This window comes from Lissotriton helveticus, chromosome 2_1, assembly GCF_964261635.1.
Source record: "Lissotriton helveticus chromosome 2_1, aLisHel1.1, whole genome shotgun sequence".
NCBI lineage: Eukaryota > Metazoa > Chordata > Amphibia > Caudata > Salamandridae > Lissotriton > Lissotriton helveticus.
This window is the reverse complement of record NC_136059.1, coordinates 1,226,865,217-1,226,889,032: the sequence shown is the minus strand read 5'-3', so window position 1 is coordinate 1,226,889,032 and position 23,816 is coordinate 1,226,865,217. Positions and strand designations below refer to the sequence as shown.

The following is a 23,816-nucleotide window of genomic DNA, read 5'->3' as shown; positions in this document are numbered from 1 at the left end:
AGCATAACAAAAAAGAGCATAGCATAACAAAACACAGCATAGCATAACAATTCAAAGCATAGAATAGCAAAACATAGCATAGCATAACAAAACAAAACATAGGATAGGATAGCAAAAAAACACAGCATAGCATAACAATTCAAAGCATAGAATAGCAAAACATAGCATAGCATAACAAAACATAGGATAGGATTGCAAAAAAACATAGCATAGCATACAGCATCACTCCGCACCACTCAGGGGCACCACAACATCACTATGCGCTACTACAGCATCACTGAACGCCACAGCATCACTCGTTCACCATCACAACATCACTCAGCGCCACCACAGCATCAATCTGTGTAACTAGAGCGACACGTAACATCGGTCCTCAGTGCCCATGTGGAAGCCAATGGTGGTCTTGCGTCTCGCCAGGCTGGCTTTCGGCCCAGGCACTCCACCGAGTCCGTCGTGGTATCGGTCCTGAACCATCTCAGGGAAGGCATGGACCAAAATAACAACCAGGCTCTGGTGCTCCTCGATCTTTCCGCCGCCTTCGACACGGTGGACCATTCCATCTTACTGTCCCGTGTCGGAGCGGCGGGGGTCGAGGGCTCAGCCCTGGTTTGGCTATCGTCCTTCCTGAGGGACCGTACCCAGGCGGTTTGGTTGGGGGACTTCTCGGCCACTCAACTTAAAGTCACTTGTGGTGTCCCTCAGGGTTCTTCTCTTTCTCCCCTTCTGTTTAATCTCTACATCTATCCTTTGATTTTTGCCCTTCAACAGCTGGAGGTCACTGTGTTTAATTATGCAGATGACCTCCAGCTTATCTTTAACCTGTCCTCCTCCCCTCATTCTATGTCTAATTTCCATTCTATCATGATCTTCATCAGGGACTGGATGAACCACAACCATCTGAAGTTGAACCCTGATAAAACAGAACTGGTCCTTACAGGTGGTTCCTCCAGTCCCTGGACTTCATTTTTTTGGCCTTCTTCCTTGGGATCCCCTCCCACACCTTCTTCCTCAGTTAAAACTCTGGGCATCAAACTTAACAATCAACTCAACCTCCATTCACAAATTAGTTTGGTGGTCTCTTCCTGTTTTTTTGTACTCCGAACTATCCGCTCTGTTTCTCGTTTCTTTTCTCCTTCTGCACTTAAGTTAATCATGTCCGCTCTGGTTGTCTCCCGGCTGGACTACGCTAATGCCCTCTACAACGGCATCCCGGCGTATAGTCTGCGGAAGCTCCAGCTGGTCCAAAACCAGGCGGCCAGACTGATTTATGGCCTCCCCCGCTCTCACCACTCTACCCCCTTACTGAAAGCACTACATTGGCTACCTGTCAAGGAGCGATCTCTCTTTAAGACTGGTTGTATGGTCTTCCAGGCTCGCCAAGGGACTGCCCCTGCCTTCATCTCTTCCCAATTAAAAGAGTATATCCCTGCCCGTGAGCTGCGGTCATCTACTCAATCACTCCTCCAGGTTCCTCGGTATAGACGCAAGAAATGGGGCGGAGCCAACTTTTCTGTCTTGGCACCCTCCTTTTGGAACTCCCTCCCCGATCACTTGCGTTTGGCCACACACTATTCCTCTTTTCGTAAAGATCTTAAGACCCTTCTTTTTACTCAAGCCTTCCCAATGTAATTTGTTCTTTTTTTCCCTTTTACCCTATTTGTCTTCTGTTTTACTGCTATATTTGCCTCCACAGCGCCAAGAAACCGCATGGTGAACGTTGCGCTTAACAAATATTTTAAATTCAAATTCAACCATTCAACAACAACTGGTTCAAATATGTTCTCTCAATGTTTCAAGCTTTATTACAAATTTAACAAAAAGATGTTAATATTTCACTTCTATTCTTGGATTTTCGTCACAACAAAATACACTGAACATAATCTTCTCAAAAGTTATTTACAAAACTTTAAGCTATTGCCATTATAAATTACAATAACTTTTATTTAAGTATTAATTATTGAAAAAAAGTAAAAGCCATTGTTATTTGTAATATCAATACATGTAAGTCACGTAAATACAACACATATTGCATTACAAATGCTATAGATGTCCCATTTGCAAAAGTTATAACTATTGGCATTGTAAATGACAAAGCTAATAATTTCGCTATTTTCTAAAACAATACATAATTAAAACATGTGTCATTTACAATACCAATAGCTCAAACTTTCCTAATGCGACCTATTGCATTGCAAGTGCTTGTTTTAGGACTTGTGCCCTGCTGCAAGTCTGGCTGCATACATCTGCTAATGGGCAACAGCGCGTGAACCATGAAGCCATTGGCCACAGTTCCCTTGATCTCGCATAACACGGGTAAATACACGTGATCGCTGCTTCAGTCGGCGCGTCTGTGCCACGCCCACAGAGCCCAGCATGTAGCGGCAAACAGTAGTCAGTGTGTGCGCATTAGCCGCGTGTTGATTGTCTGAGACAATATCTCCTGTGTATTTATCGTGAGGGTTGATTACTGTCAATTGACTTAAGTATCCTCCGACTCACGAGGTCAGCGTCAAATAACGGTCCGTGTAGCCCTTGGCAATTGACAATAATTGTATGTTATTGTTCTGTTTCCGTTGATACCGGAAGATTGTAATTGGGTATCCAGACTGGCGCAGCATTTTTGTACTCACCTTTTATTCGATGTAAACTTGGAATACGTTTTATTTATTTATCAGAGGACTACTGCACGTTGTTCAAAATGCACAACTTTTGGCCTCACTGCTATCACTTAAACATGTACAATTGAACCAGGTGATTGCGCGCACTTAAACATTGGTTGGGCAAAGAAAGGTAAACTATCCGTCATGCAAAAACAGCACACAGAATGCATGCTTTCAGTGACGTGTAAAGCCGCATGAAGGCCTTCACGTCTGTTGGCATATTGTTTCCTGGCACTTGGCCACGGCTTGCGTTTCTCCCGGCTGCGAGGCCGGGGCCCCGCAGTCTGCAGGAGGGGTGGATGAAGCCCGGGGCACCGCGCAGCGCCCAGCACAGCTCAGCTTAGCGCTGCGATTGATGCCAGCCGTCGGGCGCTCGGCCTGGCGGCTCCCGCTTGCTGTGCTGCCAGCATCGCCTTAGCAACGCAAGCCGTGCGACTTGTGGCGCTGTTATTCCCAGCAAACGCCTGCGTCCCCCCGGGACCGCGGCTGATCAATACCCCGTCCCCCGGCAGGCCGCCCCCTCTCAAGGAGCCGGGGTCGAGGAGGGCCGAGGGGCGGATGTTTTCGCATTCCTCATTAGCCGCGTGAGTCACTGGCCAGGGGGCTGGCACTCGCGGACTGGGAGCAACAGGCCTTGTTGTTGTGGCTTTGAACTTTGCGGAGGGCTGCTCGGTGGTTTCTAGCGCCTGCCGCCTTTCTAAGCCTGGCTCTTGGCTTCTCTTGCAGGTCTCCAGCATGAAGATTCCGGAGCACCAGGGCGGCGGAGAGGCCCGGCCGCAGAGGGGCCAAGAAGCGGAGGTGCCCGCGGGAGAGAGCTTCGCCCACGAGGTGCCGCGGCTCGACTTGACCTCTCTCTCTGGAGACACCAACTGGGAAGGTAAGATTGTAGAAGCTTTCTCGAAACGGGGCATTAACTCGAGTGGTTTATGGCCCTTCCTCCTGCAGATGCACCTTGCATGCCCCTTACTTGTTCGAATCCCGGCTGAACGCGGTGGTGCAGTGAGTGCAGTTTAGGTAATACGTACATTTTCGAATCACAGAGGCTGTGTTACATCAATTATGGGTTAAATATTATTTTGTGAGTCAGAATGGCTGCTTCATATTGTCGATTATGTTACGTTAAAACGATATAAAGCTTGCAGAAACGATAAAAAGCCCAACCAGTTCCTGCACAAATCCTGGCTCTTGTGCGCTAGAAACCGACACAGTGTGCCCACGGTTAGTAAGCTGGCGAGCTGGCCTCCAACTGCAGGATTGTATTCGTAAGTACCGCGAGGCTGCAGGAAAAAAAAACCATGGCAAGATTGGTTCTTCATAAATAATGCGTTTTCCAATACAATGAGCTAAGTACCCCATTGTTTTAAAAGGGGCTTCCGCCCATCCTGGTCAGTTCTTCTTACCACTCCCCGCTACACAAGCGAGGCAGGCTTGGCAGCGTGACTTGTGGATCAGGTGCCACCCTACCGGACACACTTGTCAGCACAAATACATGTCAGCAGTTAACAACAAGGGTCTGTGCGTTGGCTCGCCCCTCCCCCTCCTCTGCACCCATCTGCTGTTTTGGAAGTGGCGACTTTTTTTTTATTTTTAGAATTGATTATAAAGAAAAAGAAACGTACTTTACCCCCGCACCCTCCCTTTCTATTTTCGTTTGGTTGTTCCGCATCACTTAAGAAAAGCACCCCCCCCCCCCCCCCCTCTGTCTTCACAGATGCTGAACAACATTCAGGCGCTGTATTTGAACTTTCGCAGTCTGGGCAAACGTGGCCGGCTGTTTGAGCCCTGATTTTAACTTATATATCCTGTGTAACCTAGATCCGGTGAAACAGAGTTGGGTATGCTGACGGGCATCAATGGAGATATTCCGGATAGACGCGTTGATAGATTGGTGGGTTAACGATCCTGCTCAAAATATGTGTAACTTGCATGTCACGGGATCGACGACAGCAGGGTCAACAGCATTTCTCTCCTTATGTCGGATATATAACAAGAATTAGGCAAGTATTTCATTTAAAGCAGCTCCAAACTTCAACACTGTGGAAGCCAGACCTATTTTTAAAAAGTCAAATAGGCCTAGCCTAAGCAAGCCTGTGATTAGTGTTCATTTTTGCAACTATGAACTGGGCATTACATGTGATAAAAAGGTTTTAAAAATCTACGGTGTAAACCAGTGGTCTTTAAACGTTGTAAGGCCGAGCACCTTCAGCAAATTGTTTATGACAGGGTGGGTGGACGGGCCCTCAAATTATCATGCTGGCAGGGATTACATTTTGGGGAGAATGGTTGATGTATAGGGCAAGGAAGTTTATTCAAATGGATTGCACCTTGGCGATTGCCCTGGGGCACGAGGGGTATAGGAATGGACTATTCTTCTGGTTTTCCCCACTCCTAGCTACTACACTAGTCACTACTACCCGCTTGCATTGCTACATCTCTCCAGGTTCCTGCAGCACCCCCCCCTCTGTAGTGCCACAACCCTTTCGATTCCTGCAGCTCTGCCTTCCTGCCGGCCACTGCACTGCGGGTCTCCAGCCTACCCAACACAATGTTGCCAATGAACCTTTCGCAATAATTGGGTTTTGGTTGGTTTGGGCTTCTTTCCAAAGAGTTGCGCAGTTCGGCTTTTTCCACACTTGATCCACTAAAAGGTTAGAGCTTACAAGCTTCTTAGATGTGGAAGTGCACCCCTCTAAAAACTAAGCCACAGCCTCCACGGGGTGACCTCACAGTTAGAATACCCCTGGAAGATAATGTGTATATGTATGTTAAAGAAATAGCCCATCACAAAAATAAAAGAATGAAATGAAGGCAGAGATGACAGTCGAGTTGGCATTTCCACCTTGGCACCGATGTACCGGTTGTTTGCAAATACAAGCCAAGTGAAGTCACTCACATTGAAGTGAACCAGTGGCTGGAGTGGACTGACTTGTCCCCCCGCTATATGCTGTGGTGGGCAGAAGTGAAAAATATCACTGCCACTTGATGCTGGCTGGTCGCAAAACCCATTTTGTATACCTATGAGTGTATTTTTATTATATTTTTTTTGGAGCACACAAGGCTGGCGAGACAGCTAGATCAGTCTCAAAGTCCGATCTAAAATACAAGTAAAGGTGTTAAAATACATGGACAGGAGAACAAGTGTAAATCTTCATCAATATATTGTCGTACTTGTTAATGTACCGGTCAGATGAACCTTTGAGTTGTACTCTGCTCTGCTCATAGTACGTAGGCCTGCATTGTTTTATGAAACAGCCCATGTGGAATTATAGTGTCAGCAGCCATCGTACATTACTTGACGCTCCTAGAAAGAAACAAAAGCTTCTTATAGTGTTCTGGTGGCCATCGCAGTGCTTTGAGAACATAGCGTCCTCTCTTTTTAAAACACTTCCTAAGCCTTTCGGTATGGAAACTTTCTACTGTGTTATTATTGTTTTCATGCGGCATTCCCAGTGTTCTACAGTGCAGAATAAGCCCACTGTATGAAGCTACCATCACAGAAAGCTTTGTGTGTAAGCTAGCCATCCCAACGTCACTGTGGGAGGGCAAAACACGTTTATAAAGATATTGCTGTTTATTTTTCCAAGAACTGTGCTGTATTGCGTTAATTATTGTCGCCCACCCTACACGTTTAGTGTTCAAAACATCCATTTCTCACTGTTTTCTCGCAAGCCCGGGGGCGCAGACCTACTAGGTTGCACGGCAGGGCAGGACCCTTGATGCAAGTTTGACTAAAGGGCTACCCTTTTACCTCCTGTGGTCCCCAGTGACACAACTTCTCTCCCAAAGAGGGATGGAGAAAAAACTGTTTTAATCAGATAAATAATCTGTTTACTCATTTCTAAGGAGCAGCTTTCTGCCCTTACATAAAAGCAAGATAGGGCACCCCCTCACCTTTCCTCTGCTTTATCCAGGGAGGACTCGTCTCACTGCAGTGAAGAAAGTCCAGAACCGTTCTGGCCTCTACAGGACTGAAATATGTTGGCATTATGTTCATAGGACCATAACACTCACACTGACCTTTTTAATATCCCTGACAGATGCACCAATAAATGGATACTGGGACCTGTCAGCCAGTTTTTAATCTTTAACTCCCCCTGGCCAAAAATCTCTCTAAGAGCTCCCTGAAATACTGTCGAGCCCACTATGACTTCTAGGCGTCCGGGTGACCAGATGATGAAGCATTACACCACTAGGGTGTGTGAGGGTAATTAAAACAAAAGGAATTCTTTCCTTCCCCACTCCTTAGTGGGTACCAACTCATGAGTTCTCAGAGTAGCTTCCCTATTGTACCTTTCTTTGGTTCATCTTACCCCTCGTGGAGTATTTTTGTGGATTAATGCTCATACAAGGGAGGACATACTCCTACCTGAGAATCCCTCTCAGCCCTTACAGCACAGGGTAAGTTCTCTATCCCCGTTTCCCATAGTCATTGTCACTATTTTCTTCCCTGTTCACTTTGCCTGGGATGGTGCCAGGGGAAGGCTTGTTTGCCCTTCTAGAAGCAGCGCCACTCTGCTACCTTTCTCATCACAGGCTATCAGGCATATTTGGTGCCCTCTGCTGCTGGCGCTCTAGCCGGAGATCTTATTTTACCTTTCCACCCCCACCCCAGGTGTGTGCTGTCCGTTTAGGTGGTAAACAGGAACATTAAAGTTTTTCCCTCAAAGAGGTGAGATCGGGAGCACACTGTGGTAGTGTGGAAACATAACTGGACACTTCGCGAAACCCATCCCTTGTCATGCGTCAACAGGGTCACCGATAGTGTACAGAGTAGAAACCCATTTTACAGGTTTAGAATTTGTGTGAATTTAATCTAGCAAGTGGCATTATAAATGTAGTACTTGACCATATAATGCCCTCTTCCTTTTGATCCCATGTACCCTCAATCGAATCTTGAGTTAGAGTACATAATTGAAAGGAGTCTTTAAGTGTTTACTGATATCTACACTCTGCTCCATGTGTAATGGAATTTTTGCAGAAAGTATCCCATGGTTGAGAGCGTCTCTGGAGTTCTGTGGTTTCGGGAATCAGACCTTTGCATACATATGAGCCGGAGTACTCCTCTGCCCTCAAGGTGAGGCATCATTTCAGAACCAGCAGCCAAACCTAATAATCCATGTGGGTTAATAACTGCCCTCCTCCTATCTGTGCTGCTGCCAGAGAAAACATCATGAATAATCTAGATAATTATTTTTTTCTGACCAGACAGTATTACCATACCAGTACCCCTAGGTCTTACTTTTTAAAGTTAGTAACTTTCAATCTCACTTGTTTGCGGTCTGGACATTAGACAGTTGGTATCAATGGATGCACTTTTTCAGCCTTTATGAAGCATTAAATGTGAGAGAGATTTACTCTATTGCTAATATAAACATATTTTACATTGCCTGTTTTTAAGCACTCGAATTTTGTATAAACCGAAGCTAAAATGTTGCTTTCTCAACCATTTCGAACCACTATTAATTTTCCTGTTTGCAGCAATTTCATTTTTTCCCACTAATCTAGCTAACCACATCTGTGTACACAAAGCCACCACAGTGCTTTCTTGCAACTAATTCTTAAGGTAACACACATCAGACCTAACAAATATATTTGTGAATGAAACCTATTTTGAACAATAGTAATGGCCAAAATAAGATTACGATAACCCCACTTGGCTTATGTTTTTGATAAATTATGGGAAGCAAAAAACTTATTTTCTATAGAACTTAATCTGTTTCAATCGCTAAAAGTGCTTTTATTTTGCAAATCTGTGCCTTTTTGCTCCAAACTACGAATTGATCCCAGAGTAGTCTGTCTCATTGGTCTTAAAACGCTGACCTCTTTTGAACTATCTGCTACAACATTCCAAAAGAATACAGGAGAACCCATGATTCGTGGTATGTTTGCACCCCCACTTGCCTCACCTTCTGCTTCTATGTCCTATTTCACAGTCTCCCCCACCTGTCTCCATCTACCACTATTGAATTGTATTGTGGTTGAACTTATGTAGCTCAAAGCATTCCTTACTAGGTGTTGCAGCCCTTTATGTCGAGTAGATGCTGCTCCAGGGCTGATGGTTAGTGATTAATGTAGTTTTTTTTTTTTGGTTAGTGATTTTAGACTTTTGCTCTCAAAATAAACCCATCCGTACCCCAATATGTTTGAGATCGTATTAGGAGTTGGACATACAGTGGTCACAAAACCATTATTTTCTTTTATGCTTCTCCTTCAGTGTGCGTTATTTTAATATCGGAAACTCAGTTAGTCTACAATATGCTATTGCCCCATCACGTGATGTGTGTCTGTGCGTATGTAATCATAAGAACATTAATTACGTCTGAGCTTTTTAGCTTACGGTTGTTTCCTAACCTATCCCTTTTGATGTCTGGAATTTGGCAGCTTAGCTGTCAAACAGACCTATTACTAACAATATATATTGAGTAAGCTCTAGCCCCACCCCTTTCAGCCACTAGTGTTTTTTTCTAACCATGCCTTTCAGCCATTGGCTTGAGGTTTGTAAATCACATATTAGCTCAGCCCAATGGAGTATTAATTTCTCATCTTCACGAGGTACTACTTTACAGCTATAGTCCTTGCTTCCTGTTCTTTCTGGCTTCCTCCTGTTTGTCTCACGCTAATGCGCTACTGTTGCGCGTATTTGCAGATTAAAACCAGAGATATTGGTTTTGCCAGCACTCCTTAGCAGGACTCCATTTAGAGCAACACAGCTTCCCCCATGTGCATGAGCGAATAGTTTTTGATCTACACTTTGCCTATGTTTATCCCATGCAACTAAGTTGACTGTGACTAAAGCAAACCTTTGGTCCGTATGGGATGCTCTAAGGGTTCGGTCACTTTTATGCTTTAGCTGGGGTTGGGGCGCTGTAATCCCTGCTTCAATTTAACGGGTGTCTTAATCCTTCAAGTAGCAAACTGCTGCATTCCTAAAGATATATTGTATGTTATGTTATAGAAATGTATTAAGCGCAAACAATTACGCGGAGGTGTAGATGCTTCACAAAGTGCCTAGCGGTTTTATGGCGTCTTGTTGTAGCATTAGCTTAACTCTTAATTATTCTGCCCTCTGATCACCCATAAAACACCCTGCTCCCCACTCAGAATTACACCTCGTGCCACCGCTGCCTACACTCTGGTCTATAGTAAACAGCCAACAGGCACTTGTCTGTAACCTCATGGCATCTTACGGTGTGGATATGGCTACTTGTGCTCCTGGTCAGTGAATAAGTAGCCCCTTCAGCAGCATAGTCTGTGATATCATTAAGTAGTGATTCTTTTCCTTTAGGCTCCACTTGAAGATTGCATCCCATTCAAAGCAGCCTTATTTTAACATAATGCGGTCCACCAAAAGAAACAGGCTTGCTTGGCTAGCAAGATGACAGTCTTCAGTTACTTTAGGCTCAACCACAGAAAAAATTATTGTTTGCATACAATTCTCCCTTTGCACACACACTCAGTGTTGGTCCTTCTCATTTAATGGTCCCATCAACCAACTTCCGGCTCGAAGCCAGACACTCTGTTCCAGACTGCCAATATTTGATTTAGAATATAGTAACTTCTGGGGGGGGGAAACCTCCATAGAATATTACTAAAATCCTGGCTCAATAAAACACAGACGTTTGGCCTTGCTCGTCGACTCGCCTAAGATTTGCATTGTGGCGCCTGCTGCCCACTAGTACAAGGCTTTGAACTGTTTGCTCTGTCAGTATGTCGAATTGACTGCACATAACATTGTTTATTAAATATTCTTATATTGTATGTTTGCCAGCAAGCTATCTCATCTACATGAAAAGTCTCGCTGTGTAAAATTGTGCATCAGTTCCTATAAGGTATGTCATAAATGTCAGATACATGAAAATAAAGTGGAGCCCTACTTGAAATGCATTTACTGCCATGTTGTTCAGGAAAAGTTATTACACATAAAGGCAACACATCACGTCCCTGCATGTTATATCCCACCCAGTTCACACCAAGCATGTTGTCCTTAACCTTTGCATTATAATAGGTACTTATCTGACAAACCTTATACAGGAAATAGGTTTTGCAGGCAAGTAGTTTTCTGTTTGCGGTATATGGTAAAATTGGAGGACACGGCAGCCCAAAGTAACGCAGTAAAAAAGTCTTATTCTAAATTAGTTAGTACAGGTGGTTGCAGGAAAAGAGATGAGGACGGTGAAGTGAGTAACTGAATGCCGAAAAGCATTGAGTTGACATGGGAAGCTATAACTGTGTGACAAAAGTAATAAAGCTGAGGACCAACCAGTATCTGCAGTTTTAGAGTAGTCGATAAACCAGTCATAGGGCCTAAAATCCTCAAATACAGTCAAACTCTTTGTTTCAGTGCACACATACCACAAAAGCACCCAATTGTTTCACCCCTCACCCTTAGTCGCTGCAAAGGATTATTACCGGATTAGTTTTGAGGATTGTAAAAACTATCAACAGAGATCAATTGCAACATACTTTACACAGCTTGCTACTTGAATGCAGTGGAAGGAAACTGGGTTAGAGGTAAACATATCTGATGCAGCTGCGACACATACAAAAATAATCTTCATTCCAGGCAATTCCCACAAAAATGCTAACAACCTTTGATCAACATTGTGCTTGTTTTTAGTACATGTTTTGATTTTAACAGAACTCTTCAGATTTTTCAAAAGTAAGAGGTCTTTTAAAAGAGGTAAAAAATTAAAGTGACCATGGTTTTGGAAAAAGAACAATTGATGGACAGTCAGTGTGGTCTGGTAGTAAAGCTGCTGACTTTGGAACCTGGTTTGACTCCTAGCCTCAGCACATGCTCGGTAATCATGCGATTCTGTGCGAATCACATAATCTTTCTGCACCTAAAAGTGTAAACATTTGAAATGCAATTATACATATGTGAATTGTAATTCTGTAATACAAAGATTTCACTCCGCACTTCATGTAAATCATACTTTTTTGCCTGAAATACCCCCATAACATACAGTTCTTCATTACTGCCCTGCAAGTTTAATGCTTTGTAAATAGTAAAATCTAAGGGCAGACGTTTTGGCTCAGAAGAGGGAGAATTATGAAAGGATTAGGGTTTGAGGGTTGTGTTCAAAGTAAAATGCTGTCTCCAGTCTGTAGAGTACTGACTGTCTCCTTTGTTGCAAGTGTGTATCAGAACCCTAAGTAAAACTACTCTTGCGTTCTTCTGTTTTTTGATCAGTGGGTGCACTGTTTCCCAGTGCTAATGGTGCATTGGTTCTCAAAGTGGTTCTCAAAGCTGGGGCCAGATATGCAGCCACATGTTGTCAGTCACTCTATCTCTAGTTCGATACTCACCCTAGAAGACTATTCCTTTTTTCATGCCAATTGATGAGAAATAGAATCTGCTTCTCTTATGTTTGTTTCCATCTCTCAGGTCGCCTGCTCTTTTTTTTAAAATCTTGCAACATTAATACTTACACTGGCTGTTGGGTCAGCCCATTGCTTATTATTGTTTTGCTTTCTTGTCACTCATTTGGTTGCTTATTATTTTATGGTTTTTCTTCCTCTTCTGTTTGTCCCACCATAGGCGCATAGCTTCTTTACAATACTTTTAATTGAATCCCCTATCTCCCTCCACTACTCAAATTCAGGGAACTCCTGTTTCCATTTGTTATGAAGTAGTTCATTTCCCAGTGACCACCAGTCCGATCTCCTTACTCTCCATACTGAGGAGGCATATGGACAAGCTTAAATAAATCTGGTCCAGACCGAGGCCACTACCATGGTACATCTTCTTGATTGGCGTCTCTTGTTTCGAACCTGCTATAACAGGCTTGTTCATAATATGGAACTTTTTTCCTAGCTCCCTGAGCAGATCCACTAGTGTGACGCCTAAGTGGATGAGGCATAGCCTGCAGTATCTGATGAGCAATCTAGCAATTCAGCTTTACTGATAGTATTATGAGTATTTCACTCCAAGACTTCATCTTGCCTAAGCCTCTGGTGCACACCCAAGATCACACAGTGGATCTGGATAGGTCTGGACTGGTAAAACATGCATGCCACCTTGCTAATGTTCTGTCTTCGTTTGTTCTTGATGCCCCTCTGAACACCTCGAGTGACAAAAAAAAAGAACTATGGAGCCAGCTAACGTCCATCTTGCCCCACAAGGTTCAGTGCCGTCAACTTTTGCTGTTCCCTTAAACCGTGACCTCGCCCCTGAGACTGATTCTTCACTTAGGTCAACTTTCGCAAAGATTCAAAGAATGCTGCAGTGGACTGGGAAACCTCCAACGACCTGGGCTGATCGTTCCTTGCGCAGCCTGGGCTGGATGTCCGTTGAGTGGCACTTCACACTGAGAAAATAGTCTGTGTAGAAGTTCCGGTGCGATATTGGTATTTTGTTACAGGGTGACGGGGAGGGAGGAGCTGCAGCACTAAAGGTGTCCTGCCTAACACAGTTCTTGAGACATACTTTCATCTTTAGTATTCCTATTAAGGAGGAATGTGGACACCTAATGAAGTGGCCCTAAACTAGCCGGGAAGCATTTAGTGCAGCCTGGCCTGCGGAATTCTCCATATTGACTTAGTAAGTCCATCCTTGGGAAACTGTGCATTCCTATACGGATCACATCTCTGGTTATGTCTGTTGACACCTTGGTGGCATGGCAACAGACATTTAAGGTTTGGTAGTTGCTTCTGCTCTCTCATTTAAGCCAACCCCCCCGCATTGAGCCGGAAGTCCTGAAACAGTTTCAAGAGATATAGAATAAGACTCTGAGCCCACCAGGCCAAAGTCTTGGCAAATGAATGCAGTGTATCAAACAACGGTGTTTGTGCCCATCCCTGCAGTTCCATTTGTGGGATTAACAGTGGCCTTCCTAAATGAGAACAATTCCTCGTCCCATACAGATAAAGAGCCTTGGATACCTTAAAGCTATGGCAGGAAAGTCTGCAGACCTCACTAATGAGATTCTTCCAATATGATTTGGGCCTCCCACTGAGAGTATCTGTCCAAACTTGTTTATGGATCACATAAAATATATTGCTTCAAAATGTGTGTCAAATTTGAAAGCAATCACTGCGGCAACAATCACTTCCTTCGACTTTGTGGGATGTCCCTGAAGGATGGGTCTTCTCTAAAGACATCTTCCTTCTGGTGCCCCTCATTGCAGGAGTGCTCAGCTTGTGGTGGATGGTCTGAGCAAACAGCTACACACATACTGGTGGAAGCTCAGCCGAGTCGTTCTGGACTCAGTCTTTGATGCTTAGCGTTGCTTGGAGATAAATATCCGTACAACTCATCAAAACTGAAATAGAAAATTCAGCACCTGTTCCGAAGTGTGTTTTTATGATCATCTAGTCTTGGGAGTTCCTCTATGCCTTCTCTCCAATACCTCAGTTTCATAGGGTCCTTCAGAAAATCAACAGCAATCTGCAGTGTTCGGCTATTATTGTGGCTGTGATGAGGCACAACATAGATATGGATTGTGAAGCTCCTATTCCTTCATCAAGTAACCCGTCCACTCCTGTTGAAGTAAGACCTTTGAGGGATGGAGTGACTGGTCCATCATTCCTTCCTACAATCACTTATCTTGAGCACCTGACTCTAGAAACATTAGCCTTTGTCACTTTGGGCCTTTTGTCAACCAACCTGAGGCAGTTGACTTTGACTTGAGCCAACAAAACCTTCTCGAAAAAGTACCTGTTGACCAAACTTAGGCCATCCATCTCAATAAGTGTACACCAGTGGGAATTATGAAAACAACTCTACTTATGATTCATTAACATTTTTGGGTACCCTAAATTTAGGATAACAAATGCTTTGTGTACCCACCTTTTTTTGTTCTATTTAGGGCCTTAAAATAATTGCTTATCCTATGTGGTGCTCCTTTTCTGATGTAGTATAAGCTTACCTGTTCATTGCTCAGTGTGGGATTTTCCCTGTTGGAAATCACTTTTGGAGTGCCTAAGAAGTCCTTTCTTTTGTGTCCAAGTCAGAGATGAAGGTCTCTTTGTTTCAACCTGTGAGCATATGAACTCAAGAGGAATAGGCTCAAATCATTTTATTTGTGAAAGTTCATCTGCTCAGCAACTAACCAAATATTTTTGTTTATCAATGGACTAGTAGGAAAAATCGTTTTGCCATTATCTCCCAAGGAAACGCAAGGGGATTTTGAGCGAGACCTTCCTGTAGAACTCGGTTTCATAATTTCATATACAATCAGGCCTGTTTTATCTAACTCTCATCAAGAGCCTTTGGTTCTGCATCTCTGTTTAACTCGCTTGCCCGTCCTAGGAGCAGGTAGAATTGCATCGACCTACCCGCATTCTGAAAACACGTATACATGGCACCTGAGTAATAAGTTAAAAGCCTAGAAATTCTTTAAGCTCAAGCCTACAGGAGGTGCACTTGAAGCTAAATTTGAGTTACTGATATCTAGAGAGTCTTCACCGTCCTTATTGTTTACTGATATTTCAAATTATATTCCTTTATGGAAGCTCCTTTATAAGCCAGGAGTTATTCTCTAATAGCTATCTTCTCAAGTTGATGGTTGAAAAACAAATCTGACGGTTAAGTGTCTGTGTGTGGTGCATGATGGATCTCTGAGCAGCATCATATAAACAAACTTTTGGAAGTAAAAAGTTATAACTTTACGAGAAAATCGCAGAATATACACCGCAAATGTACCTACATTCACAAGAGACAAACGACGTAACGTGTTGATGTATCCATTCTTGACGGTTGTCACTCTGAAAGAGCGGAAATCTGTTAGGTCATTCTTCAGTCTTTCCTTTCAATTGCCCCTGGTAAACCTAGCTAGGTTAAAGTGCAAAGCTTTTGGGGGGGGGGGGGGGGTAGTTATAGAACGTGAACTAGACCCCAAGGTATCCGAGCGCTTTACATGAGCATCAGTTGCGTTACAGACAGACACATTAATTTATTTTTGTGAGGCACAGGAAGATTAAGTGATTTGGCCAGAATCACAGGATTTTGAGCTTCCCTGCAGAGACTCGAACCCGGTTCCCCAGCTTCGTGGTCAACCGCCCTAGCCGCTATAGAATTGATGGCCCTCTGCATTATCTGTTCTTGTATAATTGCTTTTTCCTCTACTGTATTCACCTGAAAAATACACAACTAATTGACATCTGCCCCTGTATGTTGTCAGTTGTTCAAGGTGTGAGGGCACAATAATAAAATCAACCAACCCACATATTTCTGAAAGTAGAACCTCTTAAACCATACTCTTTTGCCAGCACACTCAGCCAGACCTCTCTCATCTCTCCAGTTCCTAACATGAGGTGTCGTCATGGCATGGCAGTAGTTGTAAATCTGAATGCACAGATCGTCTAGGCTGCAAAATGGCTGCTTGTTCTTTGAAATGTGTTAATGTTGAATGATTAAACCAGCTGCTTTTACAGATAGTTTATCATTGTGAACCTAAGTTACAAAGCTGCTTCATTCAACAATTCTAATTTCTCTACTACATCCTGCCTGGAAAAGAAAATGAAGGGGTACAATTGTGTTTGCGGCAGCAGTACTGTAGCATACTGCTGTTGTAGTAGTGTTGAAGAATTGGAAGTCTAATTCTCATCATCATACTTCTTTGCACGTCTGGCTCGCCTGCCACATACTTCCCGGGAGACAGCACATGCTCTAGTGTGAGAATGAGATATTTGCGCAGCACACATTGTATACTGAATCAGGTGTAGGTGTTTGTATGTTATCAGGGTGTGAACATATTTTTGCTTGAAACAAAGTTACTCAAGCCTCCACAGCAGTACACGCTTCCCCACAGTCACCAGTGCACCTCGAACATTTTCAATTGAGAAAAGTAGGTCAGTATCTGCTCATTAATTTATTTTGCAGCTGTGCTAAGACTTCCAGCAAGGGTACAAAATTGTGCCAAGTATCAAAGAGGTTTTTTAACAGCTGAAAAATGCCCCACTGAGAATTGGAATGAGATCAGAATCACTTTTTCTGTCATAAGTTCTCAAACAGATCACCAGAAGTTAATGAAAGTGGAGGTGTACCAATTTAGGTCAGTATTGAACAGCCAATGTGGTGCTCCATACAGTTCGCCTAGCAAACTGGGAGTGGATAGTCTGTGAAGGGCCTGGAGCTGGCATGTGCATTTGTTAGCCATCGGAGTATGGGGATGGGGCGAGGAGCAAAAACAGACATAATAATTGAAGGAAGGCAGCTACAGCATTCACAGCCGTGGTGTAAGGAATTCAGTCCTTATCCATGCAATAAAAAAATACTACCAAGCAACAGGGCTGAATTCTTAAGCAACCGGGGGTTCGACAGCTCAAAGGTATTCTTGTTCAATTTAGACACTCTGTTTCATTAAATGTTAAGAAATTAAATCCATGTACTTTACATAAAAAAACGGGCTAATTTGCAGCTAAAGGCCTTTGGTATTATCAGAGTTCAAACATGCCTCCTCAATTAGTTTAGCAGTTTAATATCTTCAGTACATTTCCAGAAGGAAAAGCGGTTCTGCTTCTTAACTTTGATGTTATGCTTTGTGTTTCCGCTTCTACAAGGAGGAAACGCGGTGAAACAGTTATGTCCTAATGGTTTCTTCAACACTCTCAGGGGGCCAATTCCACCCTTTCACCCTAAACATAATCAGCTCCCTTTTAGTTTGTTGATGATCCTGACTCCGTAGCTGCTTGTTCGTATTACAGGGTCACAGCACAAATCTAATCCTATGGTGTGCTAAGAAGGAGCATGCAAACCAGCTTAGGATCGTTACTTCTGGATGAATGGCACATGGTAAGGACAAAGCAACCGGTCTGAAGCAGTTGCCTCGTTGTAGGTACGCTGTGTTTTCTGTCACGCTCTGCATGCTTTCACTTACCCACAAAGTACTGTGATTGCTTCAGTGCAGATGGCCAGGGAGTTGTTGATGTCTCATGAGTACTTACCATTACCTAACCAATATCCCTGTAAAAAACAATGTCATGAGCCCATTTCTTATTTCTTTGGGTTAGGGTGTCCGTAGTTATTATTTTTCACGCAAAAAACATTTTATCATAACATTTGCACAGTAACCACATTATTTACATATTGTTTACAAGTGAGACCTAGACTTAACAGAGACTCTAGTACATGGGAATCACCTAACCATAACTAGTCTGCTCCTGTGCAGCCAACAAAAAAATGTCCATAACCATTCCGAGTGAGATCAAGACCGGCTCTGTGCCCCTTCCTTTTACACCTCCGCCGTCCCAAAGGATGGAGGTCCTCCTTATGGGAGGGCCCCACCTTCCCTCCCCAGTACTGGGAGCTCTCCCACCTCGGATGTTCCTGGGCAGGGGACCCGGCGGCCCTTAGGATACCCACCGTGGGCAGCCCCTACATCCAAGTTCCTTGTCCCCCAAAGGCCAGTGCCAAGTTGTGCCCAAATGCGCCTGCGTGTGTGGTTGATGGGTAAGGACCGCGTGTCAGCGACCGGCCAGAACCCTGCGTCTCTGCAACCTTCTTTCGACTTGGTGGCAGCACCCCTTAGAGGATTCAGGGACGCTGATGTTAAATTTGATAGAAAAAGGATGCCGTAAAGGGACCCCAAATGTTTCCCCCTCTCCCAATCTTGACCTCACCCGCACCAGCTTAAATTCGACAACTCAAACAGACTACATTGAATGCTAGAGAAGAAAAGGTTAAGCATGACATTACATACATCCTGGTAAATCACTGCAAAAGACAACTACATTGTTATTACTATGTCCCCCATTGCCCAACCACTGCTACCGCAAGCATCCCTTAGGCACCCTCCTTTGGGGATGGTGGGTGGGGAAAAACTCTCTAGCCCGTACGGCTCTCAGGAGGGCAATGAGATGGGAGGGGGCCCACCAGCAGTGCGTGATTGTTGTGGGGTGGGCATCGGGGGGAGAGAAGCGACTGTCCTCATCGGTCACGAGCAGGAACCAAGAAAGCTGCTCGCTGCCGTGCGGCACTTTAAATAGAACATGACAGACCATACACCCTTCCAGCTTTCGATAGTTGCAAACTGGGAACTGCTGCATGGTTAACAAAGAGGTTTTCAAATCAGTAGCTCTTCTGCACTTCGATTCTACCGTTTTGTTGCAGGAGTAAGAATATAACGTTCTGCATATGTTTTGGAGTTACTGGGATTTGCTTACCATAAGAGTGTCCTTACGGGCTAACAACTTGCAGTTCTGAAACAAAAGACGCATTTGAGGTCAAAAGTATTTTAACTGCATGCGGTTTTATTTGAGATTGGTTGCTGGTCACAAAAATTGAAAAAAAATAATTTGAACAACAGAATCTTGAGCAATTGAGTGATCTGTTAACAAATATGAAGTTTGGCTTTAGAGAGAACTTGCTCTTAGACTCTACAGATTTTCAGTCTAGTAAAACATTGTTTTTGGTCCACCCGCAAGGTGTTTCACAGAAACTAGTAGGTGACAAAGGAGAAAGTGCATGCAGTGGGAACACCGGAAGGCAATTTAATTTTTCCTGAGTAGAGAGAGAAACTTCGTTTATTTAGACCATAGTCTTTAAAACAGTACAAAACACGATCAGGATCCAAATAATATAGACAATCTAAATTCTACTGCATAATAAATAATTAAAATCCAATACATGTTAAAAGAAGGTATCGCCCTAGAAAACATACCATTCATTGAACCCAAATTTTACAGAAATCTCTAGATTCCTAAAATAAAAGAAAAGTTCACATTTATAAAAGACCTAGAAACCCTTAAAATCAATGCCCCTCCTACAGTATTTCCCTTCCAAATTCTTTTATGGCCTTCAGCAATTTTCCCAATCCTATTGCAATTTCTAATGAGGGCATATCTGTAAGTAAACAAACCGCTTGGGCACGCAAATGTATCTTATGTGATAAAAATATAGGACGTAAAAACAATTTCCGTACGGCAAGTACAAATGTGCAATCAAGCAATATCTGCAACATGTCGTTTCTTGATCCTAGTCCACAGTTACAATTACCATCTAGGCCAATCAGTGCAGACTTTATTTTTCCGTCTATCTTCCCAGGGTTAACCCCAACTCGGGTCCTTAGAATTTCGTATCTTAACCCTTGGTTGGGCAATATATCCAAGTACGGAAACCAAACTTCATTTACCCATGAGATCTTTAACCACTGGACCGATTTTTTTCACTAGCATATAATCAAGGTCCTGTGCCCTTAAAAAGGACTGACCTTGTTCCCTAAGCGTTCTCTTTGTAAAATCAGCCACCAAGGAGTCCTGGGAGAGTCTCACATTAAGGCGCCCTGCTACTTTCTGGAGGATTCTTCTCACGTCCTTTGCCCAACCAAGGCTACTTATTTGAATCTCCTCTGTACACCATTGTGCGACCTTCTGTACCACTCCTGGGTCTTGATGCTTCCAAAATCTTACCAGGGCCATTTCGGATTTCACACTCCAAGAGGTTAACCCTAGTTCCATTCTGATTGCTTGAACCATTGTGTACAGCTAGGTAAAGACAATAATATTTTTAAAATGTGTCCTTCTTCCTGATCCCACTCACGTTTACCACTCAGGTATAGAACCTCTGCCCCGTACAATACTTGGGGGGGGGGGGGGGGGGGATCATTGCTTCAAATGCCTTCAACATTGGTTTGTGTGTGAATTCGCCATATTCTCTATTAAACTTTTTTAGCCCACATATGGACAAAAAAGCTTTAGCTTTTTGAGCCTCCAAATGGGTGCACCATTTTAGCGCACTGTCAAACCAGAGGCCTAGATATCTATATTCTTTAACTGCCTCCAATTTGTCATGGCCCAAAAACCAATTAAAATTCTTCTGACTCTTCCCAAAACATAAAACCTTGTTTTTTTCCATATTTACAGTCAATATTTTTCTATCACAATAATGTTTAAAAGCATTTAGTTTCCTTTGGAGTCCTATTTCAGTTTGATCAAGAATCACTAGATCATCAGCGTATAGGAGACAAGGCACTTTGTGACCACTCATTCTTGGGCTTGCGCTTCTTTCAACTTCTAATGCCGCGGGGAGATCTGCCAAGAAAATTGAAAATAACAGGGGTGCCAAAACGCACCGCTGTCTAAGGCCATTCCCTACAGTTATCTTATGAGTTAATGACCCCTGCGTATCTCTAATGACCTGGGCCCAGTTCCCTCTGTGTAACTCTTTTAAAATCATCAACAGACCATCCGGGATTCTATATTTTAACATATCTTCCCAGAGTTTATTATGGTCCACAGAGTCAAACGCTGCCCGAAAAAATCGACAAAGCAGCAATGCAACTTCCCATTTTGTTCTATCGATTTCCGGGCCAGGGCCCATAGGGCAAAACAGTGATCTATTGTGGAATGGCCTTCTTTGAAACCACCTTGTTCAGCTGGAATAATTGATCCCTTTTCTGTCCAAGTCTTTAACCTACCTAATATTATTTTAGCAAATATCTTTTCACCAATATCAAGTAGGTTAATTAATCTATAGTTCCTAGGTGCGGAGACATCCCCTTTTTTATGGATCGGGCTAATTAACGCACCCTGTTTCTAGGATTACTGAAAACATTTGGGAGAAAAATTCAGCCCACCATGATGTCCGTGACTTTATTATCAAAGCTGGCAAGTTATCTGGGCCAGCAGGTCTTGTTAAGTTTAGGGTCTTTATCGTAATAAGAACATTTTCTACTGAGAAATCTGGTTTTAAATCATCTACCAGACCACTCCAGTCCCCTAGTACTTCCTCTTCAATTTTTCTCCCGGGGGAATACAATTCCTTCAGATAGTCCTCCCAGGCGCCCTCTTCTATACTGATCGAACTAGCTTCCAGAACAATCGTATGTTCTTGGATTCTATTGCCTCCAACAATTTCCCCCAACAGGTTTCCTTATGGGCTCTTTTTGTACTATAAAGAAGCATGATGTATTCTTTCTTTAGTTTGACAAGATTTTCTGCCCTAGACTTATCAAATTTTTAATGTAAACTACGCTGTTCTCTCCTTAGTTCTCTTTTCTTATTTAAACAGTCTATATTAAACCAGTTACCTTGCCTAACCTGTATATTTTGTTTACTCTTGGAGGCCTTTACATCTATTTTAAGTTTGACCGTGATACTTTGTTCCACTTGATTTATTTTTTCAATGTACCAGGCCAGATTTAATCCAGCTATACTTCCTAAGGTGATATTTTGTTGGAGCCTGGTTAACCTTTCTATATATTCTTCGGTTAACCGTGTTGAAATGCGCCTGGGATAATCCATCTGTTGTATGATTGCTTTCTCAGCAACAATCTGATGGGAATATGCCAACTCCAATTCTAGAATATTGTGGTCACTGTCTTCTATATGGTTGCCCCTGTAGCCCTTTATTAAGTTGAAGTTCCATGCTGGCATAAAAACATAATCTATGGGGCAGTTTTGTGTCCCTTGTTTGAAAGTTTTCTTTGCCGGGCAGTCTTGTGGGAATCTACCATTCAAGCAGAAGAGACTTTTGATCGCTAGGTAGTTTCCCAGACTTGCACCATGCATTGAACAAGGACTTTCAGGAAACTTTGCTTGAATTATATCGTAGGACTCAAAAATGTTCAAATACATAAGGTCATGCCGCTTAGGGTTAAGTTTATGGTTAAAATCTCCTACCAGCAAAATCAAATCTGAATCGTACTTTTCACACTAAATCTAAATCATTCTTAAAATGTCCCATTTCAACACCATATTCCTCCTGAACACCCCATTGCATATACACATTTAAAATCAATTAATTTTCTTTCTTATTACCAGCAGCAATTAGGGTTATTCTACAACAGAGTAGCCATTTGCATGTTACAGTGAGCTGGAATACATTTTTCACTAGTTTTGTAGATAATAATGTCAGTAACCCACCTGCAGGGCGGCCGGACCTCGATTTTACTGCCGGGCGATAAACTTGACGAAACCCATCCACTATGGGGGTCTCGCCACATAGCCAGGTCTCCTGGATACAAATGATCTCGTTGTTTTTCGCCAGTTCTTTTATCCGTTCAAGCTTTATTTGGTTTCCCAAACCATTTATATTCCAGGAGACCACTTTTAGGCCATGTGGCGGCCCCATTACCTATTCTACGTCACTAAGGGGCCCGTAACCATTGTATTCCTCCAAGTATCGCTGAGAAGGCCCTGGGGGGCTAGTACTAAGGCTCCAATTCTTCCAAGAGTCCTCCGGAGCGGAATTATTTATTATTATGTTAAGATTTCCCAAGCCTAAACCTGCACCTCTTTCTAGTAGTCTTACTTGCCTTTTTCCAAGCCCTGCATGGTGCTTTAGAAAAGCTTTTTCTTGTTGAACCTAGTCTTCTGACCCTACTTCTTCAATGGGTACTGGCCGAATCCCTGCTTTTAGTAAATCACTCTCTGCTCTCTCTATGGCAATTTTTACCAGGTCAGAGTAGACTTGTACTTTAGTAAACTCTTTTCCATCGAGGGTTGGTTGAAAGCCTACCTGTCGGAGGTCTTTTGTGCCGATTCCTTTCAAGTTAGGGCAATGGGCGAATAAATTAAGGAGAAGTGATCTATTTAAATATGATCTCTTCTTCATTTTTTTCCCGCCCCTTCCCATTTTTACTTGTTCAAAATACAGCCACTGGTTTCCTTTAACCTCCATTCCTTTTGATTTTGGCCCCCTATGTGGTTGTTGTATATTAGTTCTAACCCCATCCTCTGATATATTGCTCAGATGATGCCACTCTTTAAGGGTAGCATTTGTAGCAGGTTTTCTAGTTATATTGCATGGTGCATGTTTTATGCATCTAGTCAACTTCTCCTTGTAATTTTGTTTCCTACTACCAATACCCTTTTTTGCTTGATTCTTTGCTGGTTTCCCAGTGCTTCCTATTCTTATTCTACTCACTCTCTCTCTCATGTTTTTTGGGGTCTTTAATTTTAACCCTTGTTCCACTGATCCTAAGGGTTCCTCCATCTCTCTCCCTTTTCCCACTACTCTGCCTATACCCTTTCATTGCGCGCCTTTCCTAATGGGTCTCCCCCGTCTTAATAAAGTATGTCTATTATATTCGCCCCTTCATTTTACCAACATCGTCCATCTTGAGATGTATACTTCGTGGTTGGCAGCTGGGGGTTCTATATTCCCAATTGATAGTGAGTGAATTGACCTGCGGTAGGCAACTTGGCTAAGGTGTGCTGATATCTGCTCAGGTTACAAGGCATTATGAGGGTACATTTTGGATCTTTGTTACA

The 23,816-nt window shown here is 43.1% G+C and overlaps 1 protein-coding gene across 5 annotated transcripts in view; it reads left to right on the top strand.

Annotated features, from left to right (window-relative positions):
• FAM13A (family with sequence similarity 13 member A) overlaps window positions 1-23,816 on the top strand; it is a 906,414-nt gene that overhangs the window by 724,132 nt on the left and 158,466 nt on the right. For all 5 annotated transcript variants that reach the window (XM_078676111.1, XM_078676110.1, XM_078676109.1 and 2 more), the window contains one exon: window positions 3,387-3,537. In XM_078676111.1, the coding sequence (XP_078532237.1) occupies window positions 3,387-3,537 (151 nt within the window). The remainder of the gene's footprint in view (window positions 1-3,386; window positions 3,538-23,816) is intronic.